The sequence below is a fragment of the Nicotiana tabacum genome, chromosome 12 (genome assembly GCF_000715075.1).
Source record: "Nicotiana tabacum cultivar K326 chromosome 12, ASM71507v2, whole genome shotgun sequence".
Classification (NCBI taxonomy): Eukaryota; Viridiplantae; Streptophyta; class Magnoliopsida; order Solanales; family Solanaceae; genus Nicotiana; species Nicotiana tabacum.
Genome location: NC_134091.1, coordinates 5,685,496 through 5,708,407, shown reverse-complemented (window position 1 = coordinate 5,708,407; position 22,912 = coordinate 5,685,496). Strand labels below are relative to the sequence as shown.

Here is a 22,912-nt window from a genome sequence, read left to right as displayed (position 1 = left end):
TTCCTAAGTCCTAATCACCCCGTGGCCTATCCAAAACTCACTCGAGCCCTCGAGGCTCCCAACCAAACATGCACACAAGTCTAAAAATGTCATACGGACTTGCTCGTGCAATCAAATCATCAAAATAACATCAACAACTATGAATTTAGCACCAAAATTCATGAAATTCTTAAGAACATTGAAATTTTTATTTTCTCAACTATGGGTCCGATTTATATCAAATCAACTCTGATTCTTACCAAATTTCACATATTCGACTTAATGATTATTTTAAACCTGTACCGGGCTCCGAAACCAAAATACGGGCCCGATACCATCAAGATCATACACCATTTCATTTCCAAAAGTCCTTATATTTTCTAGCAAATAATTTTCTTTAAAAATTCTTTTCTTGGGCTAGGGACCTCGGAATTCGTTTCCAGGCATACGCCCAAGTCCCATATTTTTCTATGGATCCTACGGAACCCTCAAATCACGGGTCCGGGTCCGTTTACCAAAAATATTGACCTAAGTCAACTTTAATAAAATTTAAAGGCTAAATTCCATATTTTTCTTAAATTTCACATAAAAGCTTTCCGGAAACGCGCCCGAACTATGCCCGCAAATCGAGGTGAGACAAAAGGAGGTTTTTAAGGCCTCGAAACACAGATTTAACTTCTAAAACAAGAGATGACCTTTTGGGTCATCACATTTTTGCCCTTCCCTTCGTCGCTTTGTCTTGGTTTTCTTTGACGATATTTTGGTCTATAGTCGGACATGGAATGATCATTTGTAACACTTGACTCAAGTTTTCCAGCGGCTCCGCGAACATAAACTGGTGGCTAAGCGTTCCAAATGCATGTTTGCGTAACCTCAAATTGACTATCTTGGTCATGTGATTACTGAGCAAGGTTTGGCTGTGAACCCTACAAAACTTTCAGCTATTATACAGTGGACAACTGCTAAGGATGTTAAGGGTGGTAGAATCTTATTAGGTCTAGCGGGGTAGTATCGTCATTTCATTCGACAATATGCCATAATTGCTAGCACCTTAACTGATTTGTTAAAGAATGAACCATTTTTCTGAGGTGGCTCTGTCCAGCAAGCCTTTGATTGTTTGAAGAAAAAAAAACTTATTTGTACACCAGTTCTAGCTTTACCAGACTTCACTCAAGGATTTCATGTGGAAACAGATGCATCAGGAGTTGGAGTTGGAGTTGTCCTTTCCCAAAAAGGCCATCATATAGCCTGTTATAGTCAGAAATTGTGTCCAAGAATGCAGCGTGCTTCAACATATCATAGGGTAATGTATGCCATTACATAGGCGGTGAGTAAATGGCAACAATACTTGCTGGAAAGATGATTTACCATTATCACTGACCAAGTCACTAAAAAATCTCACTGACCAACTCATTCAAACACGAGAGCAGCAAAAGTGGCTTGGGAAGTTAGTGGGGTTTGATTTTCCTATGGTTTACCGGCCGGACAAGATGGACAAAGCAGCTGATGTATTATCTAGGCCACATGAAGGCTCTTTACTAGCCATAATAGCTAGTAAATTTGATTGGGTAGATGCAGCTCGTGAGGCTACCAAGACACACCCTGAAATGGTTGCCATCAGACAAGGCATTGATTTGAAATCTGAGAATTATACTGACTATGTATTCAGTGAAAACAGTATTCCCTCTGATTAACCTAATCGTATTCAACTTCTATAAGAATTTCATGATTCTTCAATAGGCGGGCATGCTGGTATAGCTAGAACCTTTCACCGTCTCTCATTAAATTTTTATTGGCACAATATGCAAAGAGATGTACGAGCTTTTGTGGTTGCCTGTCAAACCTGTCAGCAGATGAAGAACAGTAATAGAAGTTCCGCTGGCCTCTTACATCCATTACCCATTTATAATATTGTTTTTGAAGAAATCGCAATGGATTTCATTACTTGTCTTCCTAGTTCTAAGGGGAAGGCCACAATAATGACAGTGCTGGATCGTTTGTCCAAATATGGCCATTTCATTCCTTTGTCAGCCACTTTCACGGCCCATTCGGTTTCTGTAGCTTTCGTGGAACATGTTATTAAGCTACATGGTCCTCTGAGGGTTATAGTATCCGATCGAAATCCGAGGTTTCTTCATTCCTTTTGGAAGGAAATTAATCGACTGCAAGGAACGACCTTAGCTATGAGCACCGCCTATAAACTTGATCTTCCAGCTGATGCGCGTATTCATCCAGTCTTTCACATATCTATGCTTAAGAAGTGCGTTAGGACTCCAGCTGAACGAGTAACTCCATTAATTTCAATGTCAACAGAAGAACAGCTACCTCCGAACATTGAGGACAAGGTTCTCATTCGGGAGGAAAGTATTGTGATGAATCCATTATGATGCAAGATATTATAGCAGTTTTTGATTTCTCATCCCATTTTCTTTTGAGTCTCCTCATCCCCCTTCTGGCTATTTCTATCATGTCTTTCTTGCAATCCTATCTTTAAATTCCTATAATCTCATTGTAAACGTTCAGTTGTTATTAATATATCGTTGGCTACTGCTAGTTTAAGTTGAATATTAGTTTGTTCCATTACATTGTTTGTTTCTTACACAAAATTTAAGTTTTTAAGAGTTATTTATAAGAGTTTTTTTTTGGTTGATAAAGAGGCAAATAGATTACACACAATAGTCTCCATTTCGTTTTGGCAAACAAAATTTTGAACACTCTAGACCGTTGGATTACTTCACACAAGTGCATTAAGAGTGTACAAACTATATTATATAACTTAGTAAAGTAATATTTGACTTATATACACGGTATAATTATCCTAATGAGTAATGACAAAGCCCAAGGAAGTTTGGATTAATTCTATTGGGCCACTATACTAGCTAGGAAGGAAAAAATCCATAATGAAATAGCTGAAATGAAATAATCTTAATGAGTAATGTCAAAGCCCAAGGAAGTTTGGATTAAGGGATTTTTACCTATCTATACCATATGTGAAACCTTATTACCCTCAATGTTTAAGGTTTGATTTAATTACAAACCTGTATACCAAATTACCAATCATATACCATACTTAATTAAGGGTCTAATTAATGGGCAGTTTTTACTCCTTAATTAAAGGTATCCATATATCCCACGTTTCTATCTCCCCTTAATTCCTAAGATCTGACCATATTCGTTTTCCCCCTCCCATTTCTTTCTCTTCTCCATTTCGTCTTCTTCTCAAAAAATACAGAGATGAGACCCATTGAGTATATCATCTTCATCGTGGTAGATGTTTTCCGCCATCTGCCAGATTTGTAGTATATTGTCTTCAGCAACACTAGCGACGACCCAGTATTCACATGGGTTCCATGAGAAGTCAGAAATTTTACTTGTATGGCCACCATGAATAAAGAGCAACTCCGGTGGCCCATCTTCTGCATCTTCTGCTGTTTTGTTCTTCATCAATCCTGGAAAAATTGATTTGTAGTTTATTTGTACATAAAGAGAATTTTGTAGTCAACATTTTTTTTCAGCATAGATTGTAGTGTAATTGTACTATAAATGTAGTAATTTTGTAGATACCCTTCAAAACAATACTGCTTTATACATACGTAAACTGATTTGTAGTTTCTTTGTAGATTTTTTGTAGATATCTACAAACTGGATACATTGAATTTTAATATCCCAATTCCCATTTCAATTGTAGCATAATTGGCATTTTCGACATAATTGTAGAAGATTTGTGGAAGTTTTAGTCTTCCCAATCTACAATTGATCTACAATTCTACAATTTATCTACAATTTTTGAAAATATGTCTTCTTCTTTTTCTTCTTCTTCTTCGAGTTTCAATCTCAAATTCAGTCAAAACCAAGTCTAATCTTCACCAAAACCCCTCAAAATTGAGATATAAACTCCTAAACATATTCCGAATTATTTACAACAACACCCAATCCAAACAAATGATGATTTCGGGGTGTACCCAAATAATGAGCAAAATATGAGGACACATAAGAATAGGTGGAACCGGGATCGAATAATATAGAGGCATCTCTGTGGCAGACTGGACAGTTCCTGTAGTGACAGCATCTAAAGTAATAGCATAAAAAAACAGGCCCGTCCACCGCCTGATCGACCTTAAATCCCGTAAGCAATAACTGACTCACCAACACGCCTCAAACTGGAACCAATATAGCACATAATCGTGCAATCAACTTATTTAATAGCAAACTCCCCAACTTGGCTCAAAGACATAGATCAAAATGCACTCAATAAATCATAACGCACATACTCTATTATTGTCGTAATACCATAGTGAGATTGAACTCACTCCTTCATAAGCTTGTGGAAACACAAATCATTTGGAATTTTAAATCTTCTGCAATTCTTGCATCCACTCACATAACAGTTAAGCCCACTCTCTAGGCGACCAAATTTAGATTTCAACGCATATTCTTCACTTGTAAATGAGATCCTCTAATAGACAGTATAAGAATCGCACCACCTTAGAACACTCCGCAGGAGATAACCCACCTGTTTCACTTCTAATTAATATTTTTGTATACCTTCCACCGTTATTAACATTACACAATCACTTAGTCTTCCTGAGTCTAAACTTATACCGTAACATGAAATTTACTTCACTCCAAATAGTAGACATGAAAAAATTCTTCACGCGCCCATAACTCGGGGCTACACATCAGATCACAATGAAAATCAAACACTTAATAGTTCATCTATCATCCTGCCGCCCTTCCTCGTCACCTGCAAGTCATATAGATATATCTCGCAGTACTAACATACTCCTCGCGTGGCTATCAAACCATCATTCCCACTAATATGGACAATACCAGACATATAATTTCAAAACTCTTGCTCGCACAATCAGCACTTCGGTGCTCAAGCCATAGGCAAGGATCTAGTCTCAAGTCCTCCAGACTGGCCTAACATCAAACTCACAGCGATTACGTCTCGCCCTTCGACCGGGGAAGTACAAGCCATCAAGGCACATCTAATACTGAGCGCTCGTTCGCGCATACGAACACGTGGATGGAATTGTAAGAGTTACTTTTTTTAGTTGAATCAAGGACGCACAATAAGAATTCAAGAATATGAAGTTTTCCTAAAGGTTCTACAGCCTTTCGATGATAAATACAGACGTCTCTGTACCGATCCGCAAGATTCTACTAAACCTGCTCATGACTCGCGAGACTTAGTAACCTAGGCTCTGATACCAACTTGTCACGACCCAATTCCCGAACTTGGTCGTGATGGCGCCTCTCATGAAGACAAGGCCAGCCATTCAACCCAATTCATCTTTTTAAGACAATTAATTAACACAATTATAGTATAAACATGGTTTAATAATATCCAATAGCGAAATTTATAGGTAAAATATGGAAATCCAACCCAACTCAGCCCTAACCGGAGTGTCACAAGTCATGAGCTACTACAGAGTTTACTAAAATTCTACAAAGTATGGAATTAGGAACAAAGTCTGAAGATATCATAAATAGCAGAAGATAAGGGAGAAAACGGGTCTGCGAACGCCATACAACTACCTCGATAACTCCGATGAAAACTGAAAACAGAAAACTCGCTCTATGCCTTAGGAATACCTGTACCTGCACACATGATGCAGGGAGTAATGTGAGTACTCCGACCCAGTGAGTAATACTTATAAATAATGACTGAAGGTAAGAAAATACGTTAAGGCACACAACATTATATACAGAAGCAGTGAAATCATTTAAAATAACAATTCAGTAAAACATCATGTGAAATTTCTTTTAAACCAGTAAAACAGGTAATTTGGCAGTAAAATGACGAGTAGAAATCGACGCCTCGGGCTCAATATCAAAACAACAAGTAGAAATCTGCCCCTCAGACTCAGTATCAAAATAACAAGTAGAAATCTGCCCCTCGGGCTCAGTATCAAAATAATAATTAGAAATCTGCCCCTCGGGTTTAGTATCAAAATAATAAGTAGAAATCTGCCCCTCGGGCTCAGTATCAAAATAATAATTAGAAATCTGCCCCTCGGGCTCAGTATCAAAATAATAAGTAGAAATCTACCCATCGGGCTCAGTATCTCAGAACAGTATCAGCCCCCCAAGCTCAGAACAGTATGAAGCAACCAGTCAATGAAATAAGAGCACATAATTATTATGGCAGATAATGCAGATAAGGAATAAATGCATGAGTGCAATGCAATGCATATGACGGTACCCTCTGGTACCCACTGCGGCGTGCAGCCCGAGTCATCCATATTTATTTATCGCCGACGGCGCTCACTGGGGGTGTGTACAGACTCCGGAAGGGCTCCTACAGCCCAAGCGCAATATCAAGCCATCTCGTGGCATCAAATCTTGGCCCTCGGCCTCATATCAATATCAGTATAATCACCCAGGCTCTCGGCCTCAATATCAATGTAACACTGTTGCGGCACGCAACTCGATCCATGCTCAGTACAGAAATCATCATAAGCCCCTTGGTCATTCGTAAAACAATAGTTCTCAGCCCGAAATATCATTTAGAAATATCATTTAAGTTTTCAAATCTTAGAAAGATGGCTGAGTTTGCAAAACAGTATTTAAAACCTTGGACTGAGATCAAATGATATGCAAAATATGCGAAAACAGTGATATCAATCCCTGAAGGATTCAAATAATTGGCAAGAAGCCCAAATGTAACAATCAAATCTAAGTAAGGATGATTCTCAATTTAGTTCAAGTAGAAAACACGGTAAAAAATCTCTCGGGACGGACCAAGTCACAATTCCCAATAGTGTTGTACCCCATGCCCGTTATCCGGCGTGCAAGTCACCTCAATATAGCGTTACAATGTGAAATTCCGGGGTTTCAAACCCTCAGGACATCATTTACATCAATTACTCACCTCAAGACGGCCAAAAGTCTAGCTCGCTATACCCTTGCCTCTCGAATTGGCCTCTTCGTGCGTCGAATCTATCCAAAATCAGAACGAATATGTCACATTATGCTGTAGGAACAATACCCAATCGAAAATAACTGAAAAACATCAAAATCCCAAAATTTGGCAAAACCCGAGCCCCGGACCCACTTCTCGAAATTCAGAAAAATTAACATCAACGGATTCTTATCTCGCCACGAGTCTATACATATAAAATTTACCAAAATCGGACATCAACTCGACCCTCAAATCTTCAAATCTTATTTTCAAATCCCTAAGCCTAAATCCCCAATTTACTCCTCAAAAACATGTAATCTAGTCGGATTATTCTATGATAATTCAATATTATGGAGTAGAAATAATCACAAGTGACTTACCTCAAGATTTCTCATGATTTCTTGCTCAAAAATCGCCCCAAGCCGTGTTCTTTCACAAGAAAAACGTGAAAATGAGCTAAAAAAAAACAGAACAACACTAATAAAGCCCATTCTGGTCGCTAAAAGACCTTTCCGGTCGCTAAAGGTGCCAAATCTGGTCGCTAAAGGTGCACACCAGAACCTTCTGCTCCAGCAACATTTATTTTCACTAAAAAGACTCTAACTCCACCATATGAACTCTGAATTCGATGATTCTTGTTCCTATGAGTCACAAATAATGATACGAACATAGTCCTTCAATCGAAACTCAATTCGGAGCTCGTTTGCTCAGTGCGATATCCAGTGCGATATCCATTTCGCTCGTTAAACAATTAACAGATGTTTCGCGTCAAAAACCCAATTGTGACTTGATGAAATTAGACCAAACTTTCCAGATCAATCCTATAATTCATTATCAAAATTTCGGAAGTCTCGGAATCAAATTTCAATCTTTAGAACTAAAAATGGACCTTTGGATCATTACGTGCTTATGCTCAAAACGGCAAAAATCTTCCAAAAACTCTTCCAAAACTTATCCGAGCCTCATGTGACCCAGACCAAACATGCCAACACACCCCATAACATCATTCAAACTTTTTCTAATTAAAAAAAACTCCTCAAACAACATCAAAACCATCAATTCACATCGAATTCAAGCCTAAGTTTTCTCAAAACTTCCGAAACACGCATTTGATGAAAAACCCGACCAAATCACCTCCGAATGACATGAAATTTTGCACACACATCCCAAATCACATAATGAAGCTACAAAACTCTCGGAATTCCATTCCGACCCTTGGATCAAAATCTCACCTATCAACCGAAAATCGCTAAAATACTACTTTCGCCAATTCAAGCCAAATTCCACACCGGACCTCCAAAACCAATTACGATCTCACTCCTAAGTCATAAATCACCTAATGGAGCTAGACAACTCATAAAAATTTTGATCCGAGATCATTTACACATAAGTCAACTCTTGGTCAAACTTTTCAAATTCAAAGCTTTCAACTGAGACTATTCTTTCAAATTCATTCCGATTTTTTTTCCTTGAAAACCAAAACCAACGATCTACATCAGTCATAATACATAACACGGGGCAAGTCATGCCCGAGAACAGGCGATCAAAGCGCAAAAGCTCAAAACGACTGGTCGGGTCGTTACAAGTTTATTATTAAATCTACTAAAGTATTGTATTGTTTATCTTCGGTATGTAATATATGTTCTTCACTACTAAAATTACACTTTATTACCGTATTATGTTTTAATATTCTATACTTCTTTTCTGGGTATATTTTTAAATCTAAATATTCTAGGTTCTTTAATTTATCTATTTTGTTCAACCTAATGGTATCCAAATTTTTCGGTTCTTAAAGAATTTTATTCTTTGATTTTCTAAATATATTTCTCCTTCTATATGTTGTATTTTTCACTCTAAAGTTGATATGGTTTCTGAACTAATACTACGTTTTACTATATAACTTGGTTCTCTATTTATTTTTAGATCTGATTCTTTTATTTGTTTAGCTAATTCTAAAGTTGATATTAATAGAGTCTTGGTCTTTCGTAGTATTTTCTTTAATTCTTCTTTTCTCTATATATTTCTACCTAAAATCCAATAGTTACAAACTATTTCTTTAGCTAAAGGATGTTGTCTTAACATATATGTTACCCTAATGGAATATGTTTTATCTTATTTCTGATGGTTCGGATATAATACTTTTCTTGTTGTATTTCAATATTAGTTCTTTCTATTTCAAAATGAAGGAAATTTTGAAAATTTTCAGTATTTAAAATATCTAGTTCTGGGTTTTCAAAAAGCCTTTGTTGTGATTCTAATGTTTCTCTATATTCTCTGTTATTTCTAATGCTCTCAAAACTAATATATATTAGGTGGTGATGGTAACTTATGTATTTAGCAAAAATATATTGTTTCATAAACTTTTTGGTCCGAAAATCTTCTTGCTCTGATACCAATATAAGAGGGGATTTTGGATTAAAGTTAAAGTCTTAAAGTATAAAATGCTAGTGTATGTCTTTAGTGGGGTTAAAATCTTCTACTTAGATGGTATAGATGATATGATTGATGGTATGATAATATTAACAATATTAGATGCAGTTGTTTTCTATATATATCTGAACAGATACTACTATTATGTTGTAGGTAGATAAAATGTACGGCCAAATCTACTATCGAATAGAATCCGATTTCTATGTCTAATATTAATTCTTCTAAAGTATATGGGTAGAGAAAAATCTCCTAGACAATTTGATTAAATGGTCGGCGTCAATGGCCAATGGTTCACATTCGGATCATAAATGATGATATGGATAAAAACCATTAAAATGGAACAAGCATGTCATGAACCACTGCTAGTTCTCAGAGATCGGAGCTGTAGATTTTGTAGGAGGTGAAGAGCAATGGAGGAGAGGAGCAACATTAAAGAATTGCAAACATTTAGATTTTTTTCCTTCAAATTGATGCTTGACTGGGGATAACGCAAGGGCGGCTTTTGGGAACATAACATAAGTTTTTGATGCCTCAATTTCTTCAACCATGATTAAAATTACCCACCTTCAGCAAATGGTCCTATGCCTTAAAAGATCCTCATATCAAATCCCTAAAAACCTTTTTTCCTCACTTTATGGAGAACCTAGCAGCCAATATTTTATGCATTTGAAGAATGAATATTAAAAAGTGATGGAACTTCTGCAATTGCAAGTCTTAAAGGTAATGTTAATAGAGGTAAACTACTATTAAATTACTCAAGCTTCAGCAAATCGTCCCTTATTTGCTACAGAATCCTCATCTCAATTCTCTAAGAACCAAATTTGCCTTGCTTGGAGAACCTAACAAGCCGTTATTTTTTGCATTTGAAGAATGAGTATTTAATAGTTGAAGATTTTTAACTGCACGTCTGGAAGATAAGTAGCTTCAAGTGTTATAAAAATTGTGAACCACACAATGGATATTCCCTCTCAATGTTAAATGCAAAGGTTAGAGGCATGATGGATCAGGATCAACCAGAACTTCAGAAACTGTCATAGTAAAAATTTAAACAGAGATGGTAGTATACCTCAGAGCTGTCTCTGTGGCATGTCGTACCTTCTGAATATTCTAGCCCATGATTTATATTTTCCCTGTTAGGCTATCCCAGCTTCTTAATATTGCTGCAGTGAACTTCGAGCAGACTGGTTTTGCACTTAACTCAAGGAATGCCTATTCAGTAACCTGCCATCAATAGCAATGACTGAGAGAAAATTAGTTGTCAAAAAGAATATAGTTCTAATAATATAGATATGTTGAGGCACTTAACAACATTAAGAATTTTAAATAGCTCATGATTGAGGAGAAGTGTAGGAATGGCATCGATACCATTTTTCCCTTAAGAAACATTTGGATGGTGGGAATGGGATCTTCGAATGAACAACATAAAGCCAGTTGTTCATAAAATATGATAGGTTGTGATAGTTAACAGGTCCATGTGAAAGAACATTCAGATTTTTCTTACCAAAATGAAAAGCACTAAATCAAGGCACAGAAACATTACCTGTGCACCAAAGAGGTGAGTACAGGCACGTTAATGATGGATCTATCTGTTGCTCGTAACATTAATATCTCTGAAGCTTCAAGCAACATGAATTACAGTGCCTCACATTTTATGATCATGTTTCTTATCTTTAGTGTAATTGATGGAGTAATATCTTGAAAAACAAAATTTCTCCCTCACTTTTCCTTTCCCAAATGTTCAGCAAAGCAGGTAACCAACCACCAAAGCTCATATTAATTGTTAAATTAGAAACTGTTATACATGGTTACTACCTGTTTTAATTATGTCAACAAAATGCATCATCTACAAGAAAGTATGAGCATTCAATTTGAAATATGTATCCAGCATCCTTCATTGGATCTACGAGTTTAAGCAGCAACTCTTTTATTTCTTCTAACTGACTGTGGGACTTGTCTTTAGCGATAAACTTATGTCTGATATTGTTTATCTCAATCCAACTATAAGATGTTTCTTTCACCAATCCTCTGTCATAGATGTACCTTCGCAGAGTGCGGGCATCACCCCACATTCCTGCTGCTGCATAGATGTTGGATAACATAATATACCTGGCAGCATTATCAGGTTCCAGCTCAAATAGATTTTTTGCCACCCTTCTAGCAAGTTTCAAGTTCCCATGTACCCTGCAAGCACCCAAAAGTGCGCCCCACATTCCAATATTGTCTCTTCCCCAAGGAGCTCTCTTGATCAAATCCGCAGCTTCTCCAAGCATATTCTTCCGTCCAAGTAAATCAATCAAGATGGCATAGTGATCCAACTGGGGTACTATACCGTATTTCCTCTCCATTGAATGGATATATTGAAATCCTTCAGGTAATAAACCACAGTGGCTACAGGCCGATAAAACCCCAAGAAAAGTTACATGATTTGGTGTTGTATCTGTTTCAATCATTTTCTCAAACATGAACAAAGACATCACTCCATTCCCATTTTGAGCAAATCCATTTATTATCGAGTTCCAAGTAACTCGATCCTTCCCATCTAACCTCTCAAACAATCTCACAGCAGATATCATGTCTCCACATTTAGAATACATGTCAACCAAAGCATTAACTACAAAAACATTATGCAAATCAATTAAACATGTACATCTAAAAATGTGTCCATGAACTTGCTTACCTTTTTCAATAAGAGGTATGCCTGCACAAGAACTTAGGACACCAACGTAAGTGGATGCACGCGGTACAATACCTTCTTCCAGCATTTCCTTGAAAGTACACAAAGCCTTATCTCCTTCTCCATTTTGTGCAAACCCTGTGATCAGAGCAGTCCAAGCCACCACATTTCTGATCAGCATATGATCAAAAAGTGAGCACGCATCTGGCATTCTAGACGCACGTATATAAGCAACCAACAGCGAAGTCCACGAGAATACATCAGTCTCGCGCATTTGACAGAAAATAGAATAAGAGTACCCGGGTTTGCCACATTTCCCATAAGCATCAATAAGTGCATTGCAAACCACAAGATTAAACCTCACACCAATCACAGTTGCTAACCCATGCAATTCACGCAACAAGTTCAATGCACCCAAACCTGCACAAGTATTTACCACGCTAACAACCGTGAACTCGTCAATCAAAAACCCACTCCCACACCGAGTTTGCATTCTTTTGAAAAACCCCATAGCTTTTCTAGGGAACCCGTGATGAGTTAAGCTTGAAATGATTGAGTTATAGCTCACAGCATTTGGATCAGGCATTACATCGAGCATCTGGAAGGTTTTCTCAAAAAGACCCTTTTGAGAGTAAGCTGACAGCATTGTGTTCCAAGATTGGGTGTTCTTGTCTGACAGTTCATTAAAGGCCTGTTGCGCATACTCTATGGAACAGCATTTAGAGTACATGTATATCAGACGGTTGGCGAGGAATGTGTTAAAGGTTAATGCCGTCTTGATCAGACGAGAGTGTATGAGTCTCCCAAGCTTGAGATCATTAGTTCGGATGCAGTTTGAAAGGAGGCGCGCGAAGTGATGCACAGGCTCAGCGGACATTGCTTCACTTGGTTGCATGAGAGCAGATTATTTCTATAATTAACAAAAATATTCAGGATTAGCAAGGGAAGAATATGTCGCAGAATGCATGAAATAATCGTATATTTGAAATCTTATGGAATTTTACATGGTTGCGATTTGCGAATTTAAAATTTTCGTGACAGATATTTTTGTCGACTTCTCATGATTTATTTAGTAATAGTTCCAAAATTGCGATAGGGAATTGTAGCTAATATAGAAAACATGTACATTTAATTCTTGTTGAAACAGTAGTAGGGAGTACTAATTTCTTTATTTGAAAAACAGCTTAAAGTAGCCCTATCGTATGCTAAATGGTTTATAAAAATCCCGTCCATCTATTCATCTGAAAATATATATGACGTTAATTCTATTGTCAAAATTACACCGCGACTAATGGCACTTCATGTGGGCCTCTCATTAAATGATGTGGCATTCTTTCATTTGTCTACGTAGCTCAGTGGGGATGAAATTATGAGCCTGTTTGGATGGGCTTAAAAGCTGGTTTGACCAGCTTTTAAGTCATTTTTTAGCTTATTGAGGTGTTTGGCAAACTTAAAATCAGCTTAAAGGTCAAATGCTTTTAAATCAAAAGGTCCAAATTAAGCCAAAAATGATGAGTTGGGTAATCCCAACTTTTTTTTTTCTAGCTTAAAAGTCATCCCTCTTTGACCAAGTATTTTACACTACTATCCCTGATACTTATGTATAATTTCCAAAATACCCAATCATTTCTTTTTCTCCTTTCCTCCGCCATTTTCAATCCCTGCCTTCCAAATTCCATAATCTTTTCTTTTTCTCCTTTCCTTTGCCATTTCCAATTTGTGCCTTCCAAATTCCATCACCGCCAAACTATTTGTTTTGTTTTAGTTTGTTTTTTGGTTCCATATCATTTTTTTTTAAAAGATTGTTGTTGAATCCCTCATTTTTTAAAATTGGTGAAACTATATTCTAAATCAAAATTTTCAATGAGTCTACATGTTAACAAAGAATTTGAAGCTATGAGACGAAAAAATATATTTTGGTGAAATAATAGATTATTGCATGTTATTTAAATAAATAATTTATATTTAGGCAATCAGTTTAAATTGAAAATGAACTAAATTATAATTTTTTTGTATATGTATTAATTTAGAATAAAATATTAATCATTTTATTTATAGTGTTAACAACTTTAAGGATATTTCAGTCATTTTGTAGAAATAAGTGCTTACCAGCACTTATTTACCAAACACTTCAATAACTTTTTTTAAGTTTCAGCATTTTTATCCAAACATTTAACTGCTTATTTATAAAACAAGCTCCAGCACTTAAAAAGTGTTTTAAGCCCCTATACTTAAAAGCCACTTTTTTTAAGCCAATCCAAACGGGCTCATGGACCTGGAGAAGAATCCCCAGTGCTTGGAATGGCTCAATTTGACCCAGAAACGAGTGACCAGGCGATTTTGTGCTACAGTAATCCCAACACCATTTTGCAAATCTGTAGCAGCTGGGGAATTTTTTGGGGAAATGGTTTGCTGAGGATAGTGCGCATTTCTAAGGTGCAACTTTTGGTGGTGGTCCGGTGGCTTTTCACCGACGAACGGCGGAGCAGTGTGCATTAAAGCACGACTGCGTTACTGTTCACGGCAGTCGCACTGTACGGAGAGTTGACCCACATAAAAAAGAGGGTCGGATCGGTTAAATGGGTCGAAATTTACCCAAATATAGAGCCTGTTTGGATGGGTTTAAAAGCTGGTCAAACCAGCTTTTAAGTCATTTTTTAGCTTATTGAGGTGTTTGGCAAACTTAAAATCAGCTTAAAGGTCAAATGCTTTTAAGTCAAAAGGTCCAAATTAAGCCAAAAGTGATAAGTTGGGTAATCCCAACTTTTTTTTTCTAGCTTAAAAGTCACCCCTCTTTAACCAAGTATTTTACACTACTATCCCTGATACTTATGTATAATTTCCAAAATACCCAATCATTTCTTTTTCTCCTTTCCTCCGCCATTTTCAATCCCTGCCTTCCAAATTCCATAATCTTTTCTTTTTCTCCTTTCCTTTGCCATTTCCAATTTGTGCCTTCCAAATTCCATCACCGCCGAACTATTTGTTTTGTTTTAGTTTTTTTTTTGGTTCCATAACATTTTTTTTAAAAAGATTGCTGTTGAATCCCTCATTTTTTTAAATTGGTGAAACTATATTCTAAATCAAAATCTTCAATGAGTCTTACATGTTAACAAAGAATTTGAAGCTATGAGACGAAAAAATATATTTTGGTGAAATAATAGATTATTGCATGTTATTTAAATAAATAATTTATATTTAGGCAATCAGTTTAAATTGAAAATGAACTAAATTATAATTTTTTTGTATATGTATTAATTTAGAATAAAATATTAATCATTTTCTTTATAGTGTTAACAGCTTTAAGGATATTTCAGTCATTTTATAGAAATAAGTGCTTACCAGCACTTATTTACCAAACACTTCAATAAATTTTTTTAAGTTTCAGCATTTTTATCCAAACATTTAACTGCTTATTTATAAAACAAGCTTCAGCACTTAAAAAGTGCTTTTAAGCCCTTATACTTAAAAGCCACTTTTTTAAGCCAATCCAAACGGGCTCATGGACCTGGAGAAGAATCCCCAGTGCTTGGAATGGCTCAATTTGACCCAGAAACGAGTGACCAGGCGATTTTGTGCTACAGTAATCCCAACACCATTTTGCAAATCTGTAGCAGCTGGGGAATGTTTTTGGGAAATGGTTTGCTGAGGATAGTGCGCATTTGGAAGGCGCATCTTTTGGTGGTGGTCCGGTGGCTTGTCACCGACGGACGGCGGAGCAGTGTGCATTAAAGCACGACTGCGTTACTGTTCACGGCAGTCGCACTGTACTGAGAGTTAATCCACATAAAAAAGAGGGTCGGATCGGTTAAATGGGTCGAAATTTACCCAAATATAGAGCCTGTTTGGATGGGCTTAAAAGCTGGTTGAGATGTTTGGCAAACTTAAAATCAGCTTAAAGGTCAAATGCTTTTAAGTCAAAAGGTCCAAATTAAGCCAAAAGTGATGAGTTGGGTAATCCCAACTTTTTTTTTTCTAGCTTAAAAGCCACCCCTCTTTAACCAAGTATTTTACACTACTGTCCCTGATACTTATGTATAATTTCCAAAATACCCAATCATTTCTTTTTCTCCTTTCCTCCGCCATTTTCAATCCCTGTCTTCCAAATTCCATAATCTTTTCTTTTTCTCCTTTCCTTTGCCATTTCCAATTTGTGCCTTCCAAATTCCATCACCGCCGAACTATTTGTTTTGTTTTCGTTTTGTTTTTTGGTTCCATAACATTTTTTTTAAAAAGATTGTTGTTGAATCCCTCATTTTTTTAAATTGGTGAAACTATATTCTAAATCAAAATTTTCAATGAGTCTACATGTTAACAAAGAATTTGAAGCTATGAGACGAAAAAATATATTTTGGTGAAATAATAGATTATTGCATATTATTTAAATAAATAATTTATATTTAGGCAATCAGTTTAAATTGAAAATGAACTAAATTATAATTTTTTTGTATATGTATTAATTTAGAATAAAATATTATCATAATCATTTTCTTTATAGTGTTAACAGCTTTAAGGATATTTCAGTCATTTTATAGAAACAAGTGCTTACCAGCACTTATTTACCAAACACTTCAATAACTTTTTTTAAGTATCGGCACTTTTATCCAAACATTTAACTGCTTATTTATAAAACAAGCTCCAGCACTTAAAAAGTGCTTTTAAGCCCTTATACTTAAAAGCCACTTTTTTTAAGCATACTTGTAGCTTTTTCACCTTTCTGATATGTACACCAGCTTTTGGGATTAGTAAGCTCAAAGGCCCTGTGGTTGTGCATTTAGGTAGCCTTTTCAACTGAGAAATTGTGCCTTTTGCACCCTAGTTCATCTTGCAGCCCTTTACTAGTTAGTAATGAATAGTGTCTTTTGCACCCCAGTTCACCCCCAGAAAATAATAACTTAATAGATACATATCATCAGTGGGAAATACTTAGAAAACTGCTCCTAACCATGAATTCCGAAGTTGAACCTCCTTATGATATTCAGAGGAAGGGCAATATACCATTCTGTTAAAACTGGGCGGCATAAAAACAATGAAAGAAGAACTAGGCAGCATTTTAGCGAAGAGGAGAAGACTTAGAAAGAAGAATCGAAGGTAAAAAAAAATTCGCCAGTATTTCACTGCTATTTGGACGCTGAAGAAGAATAAGAAGAAGAAGAAGAAGGAGGAGGAAGAAATCATCACATACCTGTTGCCACTGAATCTCTGTTGAAGTTGAAAAGGGAACGCTAGTCGCTGTTGCTGCTGGTCGTGTTTTAATAAAAGTGCAAAGATCCCTTCTTTTTTAATTAAATAGGCTGGCAGCTTCACTCGCTTCGCTGCTACACCAACAGATTCAACGACCTCTATATTCTTTCTCTGTGTAGCTAATTTGCGAGCAGCACCCTGAGAAAAAATAAGAAGGCAAAGGTTTGATGATGTCCAAGAGAGGAAAGACATAAATGTACCAAAAGCTAGTATTCACGTGTAATCTTCAGATATTTTCTGAATAAAATAAAAAAAATAGATTTTTCGACCAACTCTATGTCTGTTCTTCTAGCTATTTGTGATCTTTCCATATCCTTTATACATTCTGATATCAGTTAGCTTGGTATAATTGTCTTCTTAAGGTTGATTACTCTTTTCTACAATATTCAAACCTTACTATTTCTATTTTAAGACAAATAATTGTAAGATCATGCCCCATTATATTAACAATTTAAATTAATTAAAACTGCAGTGATCATATAAAGGAACTCCTGAGAATCTTGAACCAAATGATTCAATTGATATAGACATTAAGGATAAAAAAAGAAGAGAACATAATCACTTTGTGAGGTCACTGGTCAAAGAGTGAACATTGTTGTCGTTGGAGATACTCCAGTAAGTTTATAATTCCTTAGAGGCAATGTCATCAAGGGAAAATGCATGAAAATTTATATGCTTTCCATGCTTCTGTTGGTTATGCAGTCATGCAAGCTATTGAGCAATTATGATTTTATCAATTCTTCACTGAATAAGAAAGAATATGCAATGAAGATGAGACAAATTAAGAAAGCAACAGGTGAAACTTAGCAAGCAAAATAAGCTAGAAAGACAGAATTCTGGTAAAAGAAATCAGAGACTCGATGTACAGAAGTGAACAAGGGGACAATTATTGGATTCTTAGCTATGATGCAACTCTTTGTTACCCTTATCTGTTACAACTCTTTAGTACCCTCATTCAGACTATTTGGCTGATAACAGCCTTATTAATAATTTGTTGGATAAAATTAAGAGAAGGGTAAAATAGCCATTTAGTTTTTGATGGATATTTTGATAATTCAACTTTGACTTTAGGACCTTCCCACTTTTAGAATAGTATGACTAGTCTCTCGGCACGTGCGTTGCATGTGTATCATAAGGTATGTAGTAAAATAATTTTGTAAAAGTTTTCGATACTATTTAAGTGAAGCTTTGACTAAGTGATTTTGGAAATAAGGTTCATAAATTAAAGAACCAGAAAAGGTAGAAACACTCTTGAAATGACGAAAGGACATCAATATATAATTCCTTTTCTTTTTACAAATAAAAATTGCATCATCATTCAAATAGCAATTTTTCTTCAATCTGTATCAATTTTTCTTGAATCTGTATATTTAGAAAGGCAAGCAATTTGTCTGAGAAGAATAACCCCAATGTCTAATAGACGTGAAGGCAAACACTTACCCATTAGACTAAAGCACAGACATGAACGATGTCCAAGAGAAGGCAAAGGTTTGATGATGTAGCTAATTTGCGAGCAGCACCCTGAGAAAAAATAAGAAGGCAAAGGTTTGATGATGTCCAAGAGAGGAAAGACATAAATGTACCAAAAGCTAGTATTCTCGTGTAATCTTCAGATATTTTCTGAATAAAATAAAAAAAATAGATTTTTCGACCAACTCTATGTCTGTTCTTCTAGCTATTTGTGATCTTTCCATATCCTTTATACATTCTGATATCAGCTAGCTTGGTATAATTGTCTTCTTAAGGTTGATTACTCTTTTCTACAATATTCAAACCTTACTATTTCTATTTTAAGACAAATAATTGTAAGATCATGCCCCATTATATTAACAATTTAAATTAATTAAAACTGCAGAGATCATATAAAGGAACTCATGAGAATCTTGAACCAAATGATTCAATTGATATAGACATTAAGGATAAAAAAAGAAGAGAACATAATCACTTTGTGAGGTCACTGGTCAAAGAGTGAACATTGTTGTCGTTGGAGATACTCCAGTAAGTTTATAATTCCTTAGAGGCAATGTCATCAAGGGAAAATGCATGAAAATTTATATGCTTTCCATGCTTCTGTTGGTTGTGCAGTCATGCAAGCTATTGAGCAATTATGATTTTATCAATTCTTCACTGAATAAGAAAGAATATGCAATGAAGATGAGACAAATTAAGAAAGCAACAGGTGAAACTTAGCAAGCAAAATAAGCTAGAAAGACAGAATTCTGGTAAAAGAAATCAGAGACTCGATGTACAGAAGTGAACAAGGGGACAATTATTGGATTCTTAGCTATGATGCAACTCTTCGTTACCCTTATCTGTTACAACTCTTTAGTACCCTCATTCAGACTATTTGGCTGATAACAGCCTTATTAATAATTTGTTGGATAAAATTAAGAGAAGGGTAAAATAGCCATTTAGTTTTTGATGGATATTTTGATAATTCAACTTTGACTTTAGGACCTTCCCACTTTTAGAATAGTATGACTAGTCTCTCGGCACGTGCGTTGCATGTGTATCATAAGGTATGTAGTAAAATAATTTTGTAAAAGTTTTCGATACTATTTAAGTGAAGCTTTGACTAAGTGATTTTGGAAATAAGGTTCATAAATTAAAGAACCAGAAAAGGTAGAAACACTCTTGAAATGACGAAAGGACATCAATATATAATTCCTTTTCTTTTTACAAATAAAAATTGCATCATCATTCAAATAGCAATTTTTCTTCAATCTGTATCAATTTTTCTTGAATCTGTATATTCAGAAAAGGCAAGCAATTTGTCTGAGAAGAATAACCCCAATGTCTAATAGACGTGAAGGCAAACACTTACCCATTAGACTAAAGCACAGACATGAACGATGTCCAAGAGAAGGCAAAGGTTTGATGATGTAGCTAATTTGCGAGCAGCACCCTGAGAAAAAATAAGAAGGCAAAGGTTTGATGATGTCCAAGAGAGGAAAGACATAAATGTACCAAAAGCTAGTATTCTCGTGTAATCTTCAGATATTTTCTGAATAAAATAAAAAAAATAGATTTTTCGACCAACTCTATGTCTGTTCTTCTAGCTATTTGTGATCTTTCCATATCCTTTATACATTCTGATATCAGTTAGCTTGGTATAATTGTCTTCTTAAGGTTGATTACTCTTTTCTACAATATTCAAACCTTACTATTTCTATTTTAAGACAAATAATTGTAAGATCATGCCCCATTATATTAACAATTTAAATTAATTAAAACTGCAGAGATCATATAAAGGAACTCCTGAGAATCTTGAACCAAATGATTCAATTGATATAGACATTAAGGATAAAAAAAGAAGAGAACATAATCACTTTGTGAGGTCACTGGTCAAAGAGTGAACATTGTTGTCGTTGGAGATACTCCAGTAAGTTTATAATTCCTTAGAGGCAATGTCATCAAGGGAAAATGCATGAAAATTTATATGCTTTCCATGCTACTGTTGGTTATGCAGTCATGCAAGCTATTGAGCAATTATGATTTTATCAATTCTTCACTGAATAAGAAAGAATATGCAATGAAGATGAGACAAATTAAGAAAGCAACAGGTGAAACTTAGCAAGCAAAATAAGCTAGAAAGACAGAATTCTGGTAAAAGAAATCAGAGACTCGATGTACAGAAGTGAACAAGGGGACAATTATTGGATTCTTAGCTATGATGCAACTCTTCGTTACCCTTATCTGTTACAACTCTTTAGTACCCTCATTCAGACTATTTGGCTGATAACAGCCTTATTAATAATTTGTTGGATAAAATTAAGAGAAGGGTAAAATAGCCATTTAGTTTTTGATGGATATTTTGATAATTCAACTTTGATTTTAGGACCTTCCCACTTTTAGAATAGTATGACTAGTCTCTCGGCACGTGCGTTGCATGTGTATCATAAGGTATGTAGTAAAATAATTTTGTAAAAGTTTTCGATACTATTTAAGTGAAGCTTTGACTAAGTGATTTTGGAAATAAGGTTCATAAATTAAAGAACCAGAAAAGGTAGAAACACTCTTGAAATGACGAAAGGACATCAATATATAATTCCTTTTCTTTTTACAAATAAAAATTGCATCATCATTCAAATAGCAATTTTTCTTCAATCTGTATCAATTTTTCTTGAATCTGTATATTCAGAAAGGCAAGCAATTTGTCTGAGAAGAATAACCCCAATGTCTAATAGACGTGAAGGCAAACACTTACCCATTAGACTAAAGCACAGACATGAACGAATCTCACAATTTTAAGTGAAAGCAACACAAGCATAATTGAACAGAAGTAAAAGAATATGTTTATCAAAAATATTACCAGAGAAAGAAAAAAGGAGCAGCGAAAAGATTTTTCTGAATAACCAAGAAAGCGAACAGGGAAGATCGAACATCGATAGCAAACATCGAACAAAAATCTCATGGTTTCAAACAGAACATCAAAACCTAACAAATAAATCCCCCAATTTTACAAACTAGAAATCACAGCAAAGATCGAACATCGACAGCAAACATCGAATAAAGAAATTGGGGCAGCGAAATGATTTTTCTGAATATTACCGGAGAAAGAAAAAGGAGCAGCAAAAATAGGAGCAGCGAAAGAAAAAATTACTCGAGAAAGAAAAAAGCCCCCAAAATATTACCAGAGAAAGCAAAAAAAGAGCAGCGAAACAATGTTATTGAATAACCAAGAAAGCAAACATCGATAGCAAACATCGAATAAAGAAAATCTCATGGTTTCAAACAGAAAATCAAAACCTAACAAATAAATCCCCCAATTTTGCAAACTAGAATCACAAATGTATCATGTAATACAAACAAAGCAGAAGCAAAGACCTTCAAACAACAACAATAACAACAACGCCATTGGAGTCGAAAACGACGATGCAACTGAGGCCAAAGGCGCTCCTATTCTTAAGGAGAAGAAATCCAAACGCCAAATTAAAGAAAACATAAGGGAAAAAAGAAAGAGAAAATTGAATAGTTATACAAACATCAAACAGGGGAAAATCGATAGCCTACCTCGGAGATTGCTCGTATGTTAGCCGAAACTGGTCGTCAATCACCGGCAGTTGCCGTCCGTCACCGGAGCTGGCCGACAGAGTCCATTGATGGTGAGGTCGATGTGTTCTAGGTTGAGGTTGAGAGAGACGGTGTTCAAGGTTTAATTTTGAGACTGAGAGTTTAGAGAGAGTGACAGAACCTTCTACGTCAAATATTAAAGAGTTATTAAATTATTAGTGGGGTCAATGTTTTTAATAAAAATAAAAATATAGGAGGGAAAGTAAGGAGAGAAAAGTATTTCAAGATGATTTTTACTAAAAGCTGGATTTTAAAAGGGAATATTGACTCGTATTATGATTTGAAAGTATGTTGTGTTTATTGAACCCAGCGTAAATGTGGATTCATTGTTTCCTACTGCTCAGCCTTTACTTACTCTTATTACTTACTGAGTTGGAGTACTCACATTACTCCCTGCATCTCGTATGCAAATTTAGGTATATCGGAACCCGGTAGCGAGTGTTGATAGCTCAGCCGTGGAGTCATCAGAGTTAGCAAGGTGGCTGCATGACGTTCGCAGCACCGCTTCCTTCCCCTCATTGTTGTTACTGTATTTAGTACATTTTTAGACTTTTGTTGTATTCAGACCTTGATAGTTGCTCATGACTAGTGACACCCCGATGTCA

General features: G+C 35.7%; 1 protein-coding gene across 18 annotated transcripts in view; it reads right to left on the bottom strand.

The window, feature by feature from the left end:
- LOC107789106 (pentatricopeptide repeat-containing protein At2g13600-like) overlaps nucleotides 1-22,444 on the bottom strand; it is a 29,444-nt gene extending 7,000 nt beyond the window's left edge. For 2 of the 18 annotated variants that reach the window (XR_012697179.1, XR_012697176.1), the window contains exons 1-5: nucleotides 22,248-22,436; nucleotides 20,059-20,139; nucleotides 18,675-18,755; nucleotides 17,176-17,372; nucleotides 5,521-5,583 (exon numbers count right to left, since the gene is read on the bottom strand). Coding sequence is in view for 7 of the 18 variants with exons in the window: in XM_075226071.1 (XP_075082172.1) it covers nucleotides 11,143-12,885 (1,743 nt within the window). In the remaining 11 variants the exon portion in view is untranslated. Of the gene's footprint in view, nucleotides 1-2,934; nucleotides 3,429-5,260; nucleotides 5,584-6,856; nucleotides 6,925-10,382; nucleotides 10,557-11,067; nucleotides 12,901-17,175; nucleotides 17,373-18,674; nucleotides 18,756-20,058; nucleotides 20,140-21,441; nucleotides 21,490-22,247 lie in introns of those variants that run through there. The other 16 variants (XR_012697180.1, XR_012697177.1, XR_012697171.1 and 13 more) reach the window with 15 other exon arrangements.
- Nucleotides 22,445-22,912: the final 468 nt, after the last annotated feature.